General features: G+C 36.1%; 1 protein-coding gene across 4 annotated transcripts in view; it reads right to left on the bottom strand.

Moving 5' to 3' along the window:
* Positions 1 to 9,430: 9,430 nt before the first annotated feature.
* LOC124457381 (elongator complex protein 4-like) overlaps positions 9,431 to 13,928 on the bottom strand; it is a 37,197-nt gene continuing 32,699 nt past the window's right edge. For all 4 annotated transcript variants that reach the window (XM_047007640.1, XM_047007643.1, XM_047007641.1 and 1 more), the window contains one exon: positions 9,431 to 9,649. In XM_047007640.1, coding sequence (XP_046863596.1) covers positions 9,527 to 9,649 — 123 coding nt within the window. In that variant the 3' untranslated portion in view covers positions 9,431 to 9,526. The remainder of the gene's footprint in view (positions 9,650 to 13,928) is intronic.

Raw genomic sequence — 13,928 nt, 5'->3', positions numbered from 1 at the left:
ACTTCCGCGAAAACTGTAAATTACAACTGAGAAAATCAAATGTGTCGGACCCAGCACAAAATACTTTTCTCGATGAAGTATTTGGAAAAAGATCAAGGGAAATTTATGAGAAGGGTATGCTTGCAAAAACCTATTAGTAAACTGCCATTTGTTATAACATTGCGCATTTTACGTTATCTTTTAGGCTTACTAGACTCCATCGATGAAAGTGAATTTCTATCCAATCTCGATGCGCTGAAAGAGATATGGGATGAAAGAGAACGTTCTTTTTTGGGTGCAAATCAAGAGCCATCTTTCTTCAAATTTATATATATGAAAAGGTAGCTGTATCCTAAAAAATATAATTTTGTACAACATATTCCATAAGTTTCCTTTTCAAGAAACCTTTCTGTCTATAGTGATTGAACAGTTTATTCTTGTTAAATTTACGTTTGAACTAAATGCGTCTAAACAAATTTTCTAATAGACGCAAATGATCGAGTGTACCGGTCCAAACCGTGGAAAGAGTTTTCAGAAAAGCTCAGAAACTGCTAATGCAGGATGGAGCTATAGTTTCAGCCCGAGGAGGAAGCAGTAAATCTTTTGTCGTTTTAAGCGAAACATCGCGAAGACCTCACTATGTATTCATTGAAAATAGTGAGAAAGTTACGTGCGAAAACTGCCCTAGATGGGCCTCTGCACACTTTTGCAAACATGCTGTGTCGATAGCAGAAAAAACAAACAGCCTAAAAGAATATGTTTCATGGCTAGAACGTACAAAAAGTCCCACTAACCTTACTACTCTTGTCACCTTCGACTCCTCTCATATCGCCACCCTCCCAACAGATTAACCCTTTCCATTATCTGAAGATATCTGCATTTCTCCTTGATATCCTAACCCAATTTATGGGTCGTATCTACTGTTATTACTGCAGTCACCTCAAGTCCACCTCAAATCAAAACATGCTATGGATGCAGGCAGCAACTTAAAACAGGTGGTTTCATAAGAAATCATCCTTATATTTTAGTAATTGTATCGAACACATTGAGAGGATATTATGATAACGAAGGAACGCTAAAGCAACGTCCAGGAAACGTCTATTACCATGTTAGCACAGGCTGCATAAGAAGTAAACAATCGGGGAAACACTTGTGCATGTGCCTTATCATATTAAATATAGATTGAAAAATGAGCATAAGATATTCTTTTGGGAATTCAACATAATTTTGTAGACAAGAGAATCTATTTTGGTGTTGTCATATAGTTTAGGTATTATAAAAAATTATTTATTATTCTGCTGATCTCGTTTGACTTAAATGCAGTGCGAACGAAAAGTTCACCTCAAAATTAAATTTCAAGTAAATTATGTCAAAAAAGACGAACGTATTAACATTAAATATACGATTTGAAACTCTTCACATAATTGGGTTCATTGCCTATTCATTTCTGCATAATTAAGTCTTTCAAAATTTAGCTGTAAATATCATCGTACAATCATTAAAAACAGAGCTGCACCAAACTGCTTCCACTGTTTGCCTATACCTATGTCTCTTAAAAACATCATTTAGTTTCGTTTTTATAGGGACACACTTATAATTATAAACTGTGGACACAGTCATATGTTGCTGTTAATATTTTAAATTAGCTGAAGGGACAAAGCAAAACCAAGATGATTATAAAGATTAAACGATGCACCCAGCTTTTGCACTCTTAAAGGGCCTGCAAATTCATACCTGGCTGGCTACATTACCTTGATGTTTCAAATGCAGTTTACTAAAGTGTCCTAATGCGTGTAGAACACATTTGTTAGATTTTAATGTCAATGAAAATCATTCTTCTTTAAATAATTAAGCGCAAAGTGCGACTATACGATTTGAGAAAAACAACTACTGAAATGGAAACTAAAGATAAAGTGCGAAAGAAACTAAATAAAATTGTCTTGTTTAAGCATCAGTAGTACTTTGTTCATGAAAAAATGAAGTTATAGCAAAAATAAAATGTCAACAATCTCTCAACATAAAGAAAAAATAATAAAAATAGTAACTCAGCTCATTTCTAAAGAATTGAAACGCATACTAGATCATAACTGCCTCAGAAATTGGAAAGCGAGCAGTGAACTATCTTGCATTGGCAACGATGGGACAAAATATATTCTCGCATGTACAACTTTTAAATCAATACTAAAGTCGATATTTTACAGCTATCGGAATCATTTTGATGTGAAATCAATTTGCATAACCTGTTTCATCCATGACTAATACTTGAAGTCAGTAAGGAGTCGCGAAAGGTCTTAAATATTCGAAAATCCATAATTGTAGACGTTATCCGCTATACATTTCTATAAAGTAAATGTCAAACAACAACAAAACAGTCCTTGTCAGGACTATACCAACCTGGACGATCTACATTTACAAACATACAACGGCCCCCCTTGCCTTTTCTGCAAGTGGGCAGGGGGGGCAAAAGTGCCCTACAGGTTGAAAATTTATTGTTTTTAATCCAAGATAAAGACTACTTAACCGTTGCGGTATATTGCATTCTTTTTAGCTTAGCAATAAAATTGTCGTAACTATGTTAGTTTTCCTTTAACATTTCTTTGTTTTAAGTACGTTTTGTAAGTTCTTTGTTTGTTTAGTTCTTCTTTTTTGTTGCAGCGCGTGAGAACTTGAAACGCAATGAAAGAGTGAGTACTGCTAATGACGTAAAGGAAAGCTCGACTTATATGTAATTACCGATAGTATAAATAACATGTAAATAATTAACTCTAATAGATAGCGTAAACATCTGCTGGCATAAATGGCTCAGTCACCTAAACACTGATGATTTTGAAAGGGATATTTATTGCATCTTATCGCTTTTTCTGCAATGCCAAAAGCAGAAAGATGTAAAAAAGATTCAGCAAAAGCATTAGCGAAAGCAGCGGCTAAACCTGGTCAATCTAAATTAACATCGCTGTTTGCAAAAGGAAACACAGGCCATGATTTTGATTCTGCTTCAACAAGCGGAATTGACACTGTAATAACTGTCAATACTGAAAAAGCCTCAGACTGTGAAACACAAAAATGGTCCAAACCGAAAAGTCTGATTGGTGAAACAGAAAAGATATGCATGAAAACGACATGGGTAAAACATGAGAAAGACTTTACAAGTGAAGACAAGGAAAGTAGTGTGAAGCATGGTCGATATTTCAAAGGTTAGTGGTTACGAAATTATGAGTGGCTAGTGTACAATCGAGAAAAAAATAAGGCTTTTTGCGAAATTTGTTCTACTCACTCTGAGATAAAGGCAATGTTTGGCAGTTATGAAGTTGGATTTGATAACTGGAAAAAAGGCTGTGAGAAATTCAACGAGCATGAAAACAGTTACGCTCTCAGATGTGGCATGGAAGGTCACAAATTGGCAGCTATGGGCTTTGATGGGGCTTCAGCAATGAAATCCCTCGCAAGAAAGCTCAAGGAAGATATTGCACCAAACGCAATTTATGTTCATTGTTTCAGTCACTGCAATGAACTTATTATACAGGATGCAGCTAAGCAATCTAATTTATTGTCTACATCACTGGATTTATGCCAATGCCTGTATGCAATCGTAGGTGCCCATCCAAACCGTATTTTATTGTTCGAAGAAATACAGGCAGATTTTAGAAACGAAAAAGGAACAAACGATTACAAAGTTCTTCGACTCCAAAGTCTTTCTACAACGAGATGGACAACTAGAGTAAAGGCTGCTGACGTCATCTTCGATAAATCGGCTGAACTACATGCAACCCTTGAAAAATTGCAGGAAGATCCTAGCATTTCGGCAGACACAAAAGCAAAGATTAGAGGAATATTAAGGCGACAACTGTCTTCCTTAATCGTCATCTTTAATTTAGACGCGACAAGAAAGCTATTGACTTTATTCGAGAAGCTTTCTAAAGAGCTCCAAGCGGTTGATATTTCAGCTGTGTACGCTCTATTTTCAATAAGACATGTCCTGCAACGTCTTCATGAGATGAGAAGCGAAGAAGAGTTTGAGCGTACACTTGATGACGCTAAGAAAGTTTTTCGTGTTATGATGTCGTTTCCACTGGAATTTAGTGAAAATTTTGGCACTGGCACTAGATTAAGAAAAGTTCTAAGATAGATGAATAATGAAGAAATGTTAATAACAGAAAGCCTTCACGTCACAGATGCCTCAGTTTACATCAGTGCAAATATAACACCAATGCAAAGCTCGTACTGCCAAGCCATTGATGCAATCATCTCAGGTCTAGGATCGCGATTTGAATAAGACGATCTTTTCCAGATCAAATGCATCGAGGAACTGTTACTTAACTCAATGAAAGAAAGAGGAGTATCTTTAGATGGATTAAGCAATTCTTTGATTGATAAAGATGTTCTAAGAATGCAGCTTGATGATCTTCCTACCATTCTTGGGTTTACAACGCGGATCAGAAGAAAAAAATAACAGAAGTCACGCGTATTTCAACAATAGCAGAGATACTCAATGCCATGCCGTCAGCAAAGAAAAGGTGCTAACAGATCCACAAACTAATTATACTATACTACACAGTGCCACTCTCATCTGCCTCGTGCGAACGCACATTCAGCGTAATGCGTCGTCTCAAAACATGGCTGCGGTCAAACAGTGAAGGAAATCATCTGAATGATATTATGTTCTCCAACATTCAGAAGCAACACATGGATATGGTGGAAATAGACGTAATTGCCAAAGAGTTTTCACAGAGAAATGAAAGAAGAATTAAATATTTTGGAAAATACAATACATGGCAAATTGTAAATTAGTGACGTTACATCGTTTGATAGTTAAATTATCGTTAATATTCATCGACCAACACTGCGGACATGTTTTTCTGTACAGTGTATTGCATGTAGCACATCTCTTTGCTGTTTATCACTATTAGATTATTTTTAGTATATTTCACTAATGTGCCCTTCCACAAAGGCTTGCCCCTCCTGCCCTTTTGCCGTTCCGGCGTCCCTGTTTGTATCTCGCCGTGGTACCCGGAAGTGAATTTTGTAATTTAATAATGTCTGATGATGTCTTGAGAATCAAGACAAAACGTTACGCTTCTAAATAAACATTTCTTTTCATACGTTATTTTTGTATTGAATGGCTCTTTTAAAAGCACTTTGCTGGGCTTTAATATTAATATTAAGAATTCGCTACTCGCCCGGTATATCCCTGGTCACGATTCTGAGCAAACTAAAATTCTAAGCAAAGTATTAAATTACAACCTCAAAGACGCGAACAAACTGGACTACGTTGCTAACCAGCAGTTATAATAAACAGCAAAGAACTAAGAGCAATCAAAACCTACTAAACGACGACCAAATAATCTTATCACGAGCTGACAAAGGACGCAAAACAGTTATCATGGACAAATCAGAATACATCGACAAAGCCAAAACCCTCCTACAAGACACCACCACCTATGAACTTCTCCACGCAGACCCCAGCAAAACGACAACCAACCGCATTAACCAGAAACTGAAACAACTCAAAGACAAAAAGAAACTGACCGAAAACGATCACAGAAGAATCCGACCCAATGACGCATCCACCGCCAAATTCTACGAACTACCAAATATCCACAAAGAAAACAACCCGCTTCGACCTATCGTATAGCTTCCAGGATCACCTACGTATGATCTTTCAAAACATCTCTCTAACATTCTCTATCCACTAGTCAAAAATTCACCTCACACCATCAAAAACACCACCTTCTTCTTCGCCAACATGACAACATTAAACTACGACGAGACGAAACCATAATATCCTACGACGTGACATCGCTCTTCACATCCATACCACTAGACATAGCCAACCCTAGACTGACTTAACCTTTGCCTCTCCAATGAATTCTCTTGCAAAACTCATACTACAGGCAAATTTTAGGCACACCAATAGGGTCACCACTATCTACCTTCCTCGCAGAAGCCTTCATGCAACACGTCGAAACACAATCAGTCACAAACAACACAGAGATCAGACTATGGAAAAGATACGTCGACGACATCTTTGCCATAGTCAAGAAGGACAAAACTGAACAAATCCTATACACCATAAACAATACCACAAAGAACATAACTTTCACTAAAGAAGAAAGAACACGACAAACAACTTACTTTCCTTGACATCCTACTGATCAGAACAGAAGACGGTACACTAAACACACAAGTATACCGCAAAACTACCCGCACAGACCAAATACTTGATTTTAACAGCAATCACCCAACACAACGCAAAATAAGCTGCATTCGAACACTTTTTAACAGGATCAACACTCATTGTAACAACGAAAAAGCTAAGAAAAGAGAACGCAACTACTTATAAAGTAAATGGTTTGAACCCGGGAGTATCGTTACATGTTTGTAAATGTAGATCGTCCAGATTGGTAAAGTCCTGAGAAGGACTGTTTTTGTTGTTGTTGACTAAGGTTTCGACAATCTTAGCGGTAGTCATCTTCAAAGTCAAATGAGGAGTAAACGTCAGGTTAGCCGTATTTGTTATCTGGTTCTTACGTCATTGTATTGTGTGTACAGGAAATGTGTATTGTCATTGTGGATTAGTGTGAAGTGAAATATTTTATTTTTAGTTGTGATGTTTGATTTAGGTGTGATGTTTTAAGTTGCAATGTTTATTGTCATTGTGTATTGTCATTGTGAATTAGTGTGAAGTGTAATGTTTTTAGTTGATCGTTTGTTTGTATTGTGAATAAGTCGTTTGTAAGGTGCCGGTAATTGCTGTGATCTCTTCAGGGGTGTTTGTTCCAAGTTGGTATACCAACTTTCTAATGTAAGCCGTTGTCTATAGTCAGTACTGTAAGTAATGCATTTTGCCGAGTCCCAGTCAATGTTGTGCTTTGTGATTCGGTGATGTTCGGCAATGTGATTAGTTTTGTCTTGTTTCTTAGTAGCTCGTTTGTGTTCAGTAAGTCTTGTGTTTAAGTTCCTGCCAGTTTCCCCGATATAGGAGGCGTGGCAGTCGGAGCAGTTTATTTTGTAAACTGCACCTTGTCGTTCGTTGGGTTGTTCTTTGTCCTTTATGTTCGTTAGTACTTGTCGTAACGTTGTGATTGCTTTATGTGCGACACGTATGTTGTATGCTCGTAGGATACGCGAGATAGTCTCAGACGTACCTTTGATGTAAGGTATCGTTGCTGTTGTCACTGGGTTGTTCGTTTCGTTGGGTTTGTAAGTGTTGCGTTTGATAAAGTCAGAGTTATAGTTGTTTTTGTCAAAAACACGTTTGAAATAGTTGTTTTCGTTGTGTAGAGCGTCCGGTGAATCACAAATGATTTGTGCACGTCTTGTTAATGTTCTGATTGTGGTGGCTTCGTGTGATGTAGGGTTGTAAAATGATTGGTCTAGTAGTTGGTCAGTATGTGTTGGCTTGCGAACAACAGTTTATCCTGTTTATACGTGTCGCACATAAACCAATCACAACGTTACAAGTACTAACGAACATAAAGGACAAAGAGCAACCCAACGAACGACAAGGTGCAGTTTACAAAATAAACTGCTCCGACTGCCACGCCTCCTATATCGGGAAACTGGCAGGAACTTAAACACAAGACTTACTGAACACAAACGAGCTACTAAGAAACAAGACAAAACTAATCACATTGTGTTTCCTGTACACACAATACAATGACGTAAGAACCAGATAACAAATACGGCTATCCTGACGTTTACTCCTCATTTGACTCTGAAAATGACTACCGCTCAGGTTGTCGAAACGTCAGTCAACAACAACAAAAACAATCCTTCTCAGGACTATACCAACCTGAACGATCTACATTTACAAACATGCAACTACTTATACTCCACATTTATTAAAAACAATTACCGTAGAAACTTCATAAACAAAATTATAAACAAAATACAAAACAAAACACAAACCGACAAAAGCAACAAGAAACCGGACGAAACAGTAAAAATCATCATATTACCACACATAAGCGGAACATCAGAAATGACTTCCAGACTTCTTCGACCATTTAATATTAACGTCGCCCACAAACCTACACAAAAACTCAAATCATGTTTTACCAAACATAAAGACAAAACAACAATTCATGATACAACCGACGCGATCTACATGATACCATGTGAAGACTGCTCAAAACAATACATAGGACAAACGTCAAAGAAAATCGAAACAAGACTCACAGAACACAAAAACGCCATAATATGACGAGATCCGAATCCACTACCAGCAGAACATACACACGGAAACAACCACACATTCGACTTGACAGAAACTAAACTACTCGGACGCGCACAGACTAAACACGCACGCGCTTTTAAAGGAGCTTGGTACAGTAAAGATAACGACACAATAAACAGACATATCGACATACCAATCATATACTCACAGCTAAAGAAAAAGGACAAAAAACTAAAAGAAACACTAAAAACTACAACATTACACTCTATAATATTAATACCAATCATATTCACAATACACCAATACTCATGAGAACGCATTCCATACCATCCAATCACATTAATCCACCCGCTAATCTAATTAGACGCTCTAAGTGTCCACAAATAAAAAACAACTGTATATAACTTACTATATCTTTCTGATGAAGGCTCGAAGCACCGAGTCGAAAGCTCAATAAAATAATTTTACAACAATCCTGAGAAACTTTCATTTTTTTTATATGTTGCAATTCGTAGAAAACACTTTAAAAGAGACCTAAAATACTGCAGAGCATACACACATGATCACCCCCAATAAAGAGGTATCTATGCCACTAAAGCGTTGAATAGACTTATGTGTATTTTAGAAATTATTGACATTTTTTTAGCCAGGAGTCACAAAATTTAACGATTATACCGATGTAAGCGTTGTATTATTTATATCATCTTCCAAATATGTGAAACTCGAGTGTTTAGATGTACAATCCCAGCGAGTATATAACATTATCACGACCAAAAATAAATGTCTATGGCTCTAATTAAAACTTTATGTTGGGCACTAATTTTTATTACACGAATTTGATTTCCGCTCGGCAAGTCTCTCGCTACTATTTTAAATTATCACGACGTTATGTTTTGGTCGTCTTCTGGACCTAACCCGCTCATACGACGTTTACCAACGTTTCGTCTAGCTTGTGGTTTGGGATGCCCGTTTAAAACTTTTAAAGCCCGTTTCAAATCTTTGTGTTTTACATGCGCCGAATGTAAAATGACTGACAGACAGACTGACTGACTGACTGACTGACTGACTGACTGACTGACTGACTGACTGACTGACTGACTGACTGACTGACTGACTGACTGACTGACTGACTGACTGACTGACTGACTGACTGACTGACTGACTGACTGACTGACTGACTGACTGACTGACTGACTGACTCGTGTGAATTTTGGCTCTACAATGTGCGCCGCATCTAAAAGATTTCAAGAGCGCCGCGGCACTAAAACGTGTAAATACGGTATGTTATACTGTCATGTCACATCTTCCAGACGTTACAGAGATATTGCTAATAACTCACAACATGTAACAATAAATTGACAGCGTTGAAGTTTAGAAATTCAATTTACAACCACCCAAAGTGGATCCAGTGCCATAAGATAAATTGTTTGAATGGTTAAAATCATTTTTTTTATCTTCTTCGGTCTCATTAATGCTCGGAGGAAGATGTAACTTCTAGATGAAGAATAGAAGAAAAGAGAAAACACATTTTTAAACTCACTTGAAAATGAGAAAAGCCTGTCAGAATGAATCCAAACTAGCCAGTACTAAAGAACAATAAGCATTCTCCAGAATAAAACCACTATGGTTTGTCATTATCCTGAGTGCATATGGCATAAACTACATTTCAAATCTCACAATAAGTGGCATTTTGCAAAGCAAATCTCTCTTAAAGTGCTAATATTACGAATTTTAGACCGCCTTTTTTACTGCATAATTTGAAAACTTGACATGTCGCTGGAATTAAATAGACACATATAAGTTCCTTAATTTTGCCTCCAAATTTGGGTATTATTTGCGAACTTTGCACGACACCATAATGACACTTGTGACGTAAGTAGTTGAACACGTCTGCTTCCGGTCATATAATATATAGTAAGAAAAACTATAGTTAAAGTATTGCTTCCAATCAATTGTCACCTTAACATGATAACATGATACTTATTCTATGTCTGAATACGTTTCCTCGAGTCGAGCAAAAATCAAGTAGCTATGTCGTAATGTCGAGCGATTTTATGAATTTAGGTACAATTACGAAGCGCTCGCTAAAGATGGTGAAGGTTGTACTCCAGGCAATCCAGATAACATTTTCTTGGCAACATTGGGCCGACAAAGTCACGCTCTCATAGTTTAATATAGATGTATGGTATATACTTCATCTGTAGTTTCTGCACCACTGGTAAATGATAATTCATCGTCAAGAAAGCACGCTTCTTTCTCTCTCGGTTGATGTACAGTGTTTCAAAAATTTGTACAAGCTATATATGTAATTTATATCATGATAAATAAATTCTCGGCAGTATTTTATTAAACTGTTGATAGTTAATCATAAGCGTAATTAATCAAACTTGGACATTGTTGAAATTGCTTTCGATCGGTTATCTGCTTCTCTAACGGCTTAGTTACACCGGCCACATCAATGGTCAGATGAATTTCTCCTGAACATTCTTTTCCATTTGACTTGCACACACAAATTAAGGTCGAAATAGGAATCCCCAAAATGTACAGAGCAAGCATTCGAAGTAAATGGAAAGCCTTAAGGCCTGTCAATGTTTACCAACGTTTACCCGCCAAATTGATCAATTTCTCTTGTCCTTGCCACTTATTTTCTTTGTTAGGAAACAAATAAATTGATATTCCGTCATTTTGGAGTAATTGGCGCAACCAATTTGATCAGGTCGGCCAGTAACACAACTTTTTCCATTGCTTTTTTTATACGCCATGTTGATTACAAGTGTTCAACTCATTGAATTATAAATATACTGGAATATACAAAAGTTGGCGAAAATATTCGCTCTTTCTGAGTTATAAGACGTTCTAGACATGCCTACCTGGGTCTACTACCAAAATATTGTAGTTCCCGGTTAAATACACAAACTATTAAAGTTTCCAAATATTGAATCATTGAATAAAGAGAAAAATGTGTTTTTTAAGAAGCATTTTACATGTCACGAAAACACAAACATTGCAAGTACATATATAGCTCAGTGTGTCATAATGAAAAGTAAAGAGTCTCGCAAAAACTATTTAAAAAGTTTTTTGTGTCATGTATAAATACAGATAACAATTTCATGTAAACAATGTCCTATTTTTGTATGTTGTGTGTAAAAACCCAATAAAAGGAAAAGAAATTAAGTACATCGCATATCACGACTAAGCTTGTTGCACAACATGTTAATATAAAATCAAAAATGAAATAAACACTGGGAAACTGAAATATGTATTTTAGAACAAACTAAAACAAACATCGATCGCCAAGAAAATATGCACTATTTCAGGGGGGAGTAGGCAAATTTTACACGTATGTTGGCTTCATCTAATCACAGGGAATTCTTACTGGAGTTATCATTCCAGTATATTTATAATTCAATGGTTCAACTCAGAGTTCAACTATCTACGTCACAACTCATTAATATACCATCGAAAAATCGCAAAAACATGGCGGAAATCGCAACTTTGAACGTTCATAAAATCAGATTTGAATTATAATTGCAGAAATGGAATCTCCAAAAGCTATTTTTTAAATTAGCTACTAAAAAAGAGGGGCTAAAATTCGTCATGTAATCACTTTAAAGGGAGGAAGTAATAATATTGGTAAATATAAATGAGTGTTGTTATGTTAACTTGGAATGCAGTTGATGTATAGCAAATTCGTGGGAATATAAACGTACTTTAGTATAATTAAGAAGTGTTTCATCTCAATTTCAAAACAAATGGAAGTGAGTTTTTTGCATATTCAGGCAAAAAACTCACCGTTTGCGCTGAATGTGAGATAGTTGCTCACATGTAAGCAATTAAGAACCAATAGTGATGCGTCCTTTTATCTCGTGAACAAACAGCAAAATATAGGCTACCTCTACTGACCAATTGATGAGCGAGTACATGTTGGACAAATTTCAGTCATTGACAAACTTGTTGACGCAAGGCCAAACTACCACTAAGTGTTTGTTGTCGCCAGACTTTAAAATATAAAAGGCTAAATTACGTATGAATTAAGAAATCGCAAAGGAATTAAAGCAGACAAGTGACAAAATCTTTGTAATAAAACTACTTCCATGTTGACCGTTAAGACATACTTTATTCTCGACTTTATTCCCATAACATCATGAATTTTTAAAAATATGTAGCGAGTTGAGGGGGTAAAAGCATGAATGCGGTAATCGTTCATCACTTCGTTTGTAATCGATATTTTGCTGTTTGTTCACGAGATAAAAGGACCCTTCACTATTGGTTCTTTAATTGGTTATATGTGAGCAACTAGCTCGTGTTCAGCACGGTGAGTTCTTTGCCTCACGTGACCAAAAACATCAAACATGCTTGATTTGCATGAGACGTAAAACTAAGTAAAATTCATCCGCACACAGCGAGCTATTGCCTTAGCTAACGGGTACGAATAACTTTTAGCAGTTTGCTACAGGCTTAAAGGAAAAACAATTTAATCAACCAGAGTCAAAATATGGACTGTATTGCATTAGCTATGAAAATTTCAAGCAATTTGGTACACGGTCAGGAAAATGCAACATCTTTAAAACGTGATTTCATATCAAGTGGTATAGAGTTTTTGTATGTGACGCCAAAGCAGTCAAGTTCGGGAAGCACTTCAATGTGTAATGCTCAACAAAGCATGATATTAACATAAATCATTTTAGCTATACGGTATTTCCCCCAACATGGAAACCGATGAAAACACTCGATAACAACATTTGTAACTATGGTATGAGGCGCCGTTTGTGACAAAATGAGAACAAAAATAATTGCATTAAAAACATAGATTAAGGATCAAGGATTATAAATTGATGTTAAAAAAATCAAATATGTTGATATTAAAGTTTTTTTATAAATATGATAGAAAGAGGTCAGCAGTCTATATCCTATAAGAGTTTAAATACTTAAAATACATAAGATTTGATGTGTAATTTAATCGTTATTTCATATACTTATACAGGCAATTCCCAAGATTCTACGCCTTCCTAGTTCATTCATAATTTCGTCAAGCTGGAACTGTAAGAAACATCAGTACTTCTAAAAATTCAGTAACGTTTATTTGCACGTTTTCTGGTGGTTATGTTTCATCTAATATCATCATCGTGTTCATTGTTATGTCTGCTGTTTCCACTACAGTCAATTGACTGATATGAAAATCGTCTATTGTAAAGAGAAACATTAGCATTTATATTTTGCGGTTGACGGGAAGATAAATGCACATGAAAAGATTGCCCATAACTCTCATCCACTGAAGTTTCATGTGGACATGTCAATGCATTGGCCGTTACACTGCCATTTGAATTCGAATGACAAGTTGTGACGGTCGATGACGCAGCTAAAATTTGAGAGGTTATAATGCACGTTAAAGTTTGATAAAAGAAGGGAAATCTTGTGAATTACCTGTATCAGACGTGCTGTATTAATTATTTCAAATATCAATTGCACATCAAATCTTAGTTAAAATGAAGTATTTCAAATTCTATAGGTTAGAGACTGCTGACCTCATTGTAACATATATTTATAAAAAACTTTAATATGAATAGATTTGATTTTTTTGACATCAATATATAATCCTCCTTCGTTTATCTAAGACTTATAAAAATTCCCATTGATGGTATAATTCCCATTTCGTCCCAAACGCATACTTATAAAAAAAACTTTAACATCAATATATTTGATTTTTTTGACATCTATATACAATTCTTGATCGTGAAATTCTGAGTCAAAAAGTACGACTCAAGGACTTAGT

The sequence above is a fragment of the Xenia sp. Carnegie-2017 genome, unplaced genomic scaffold, assembly GCF_021976095.1.
Source record: "Xenia sp. Carnegie-2017 unplaced genomic scaffold, XeniaSp_v1 HiC_scaffold_6, whole genome shotgun sequence".
Classification (NCBI taxonomy): Eukaryota; Metazoa; Cnidaria; class Anthozoa; order Malacalcyonacea; family Xeniidae; genus Xenia; species Xenia sp. Carnegie-2017.
This window is presented reverse-complemented; position numbering and strand designations above follow the sequence as displayed.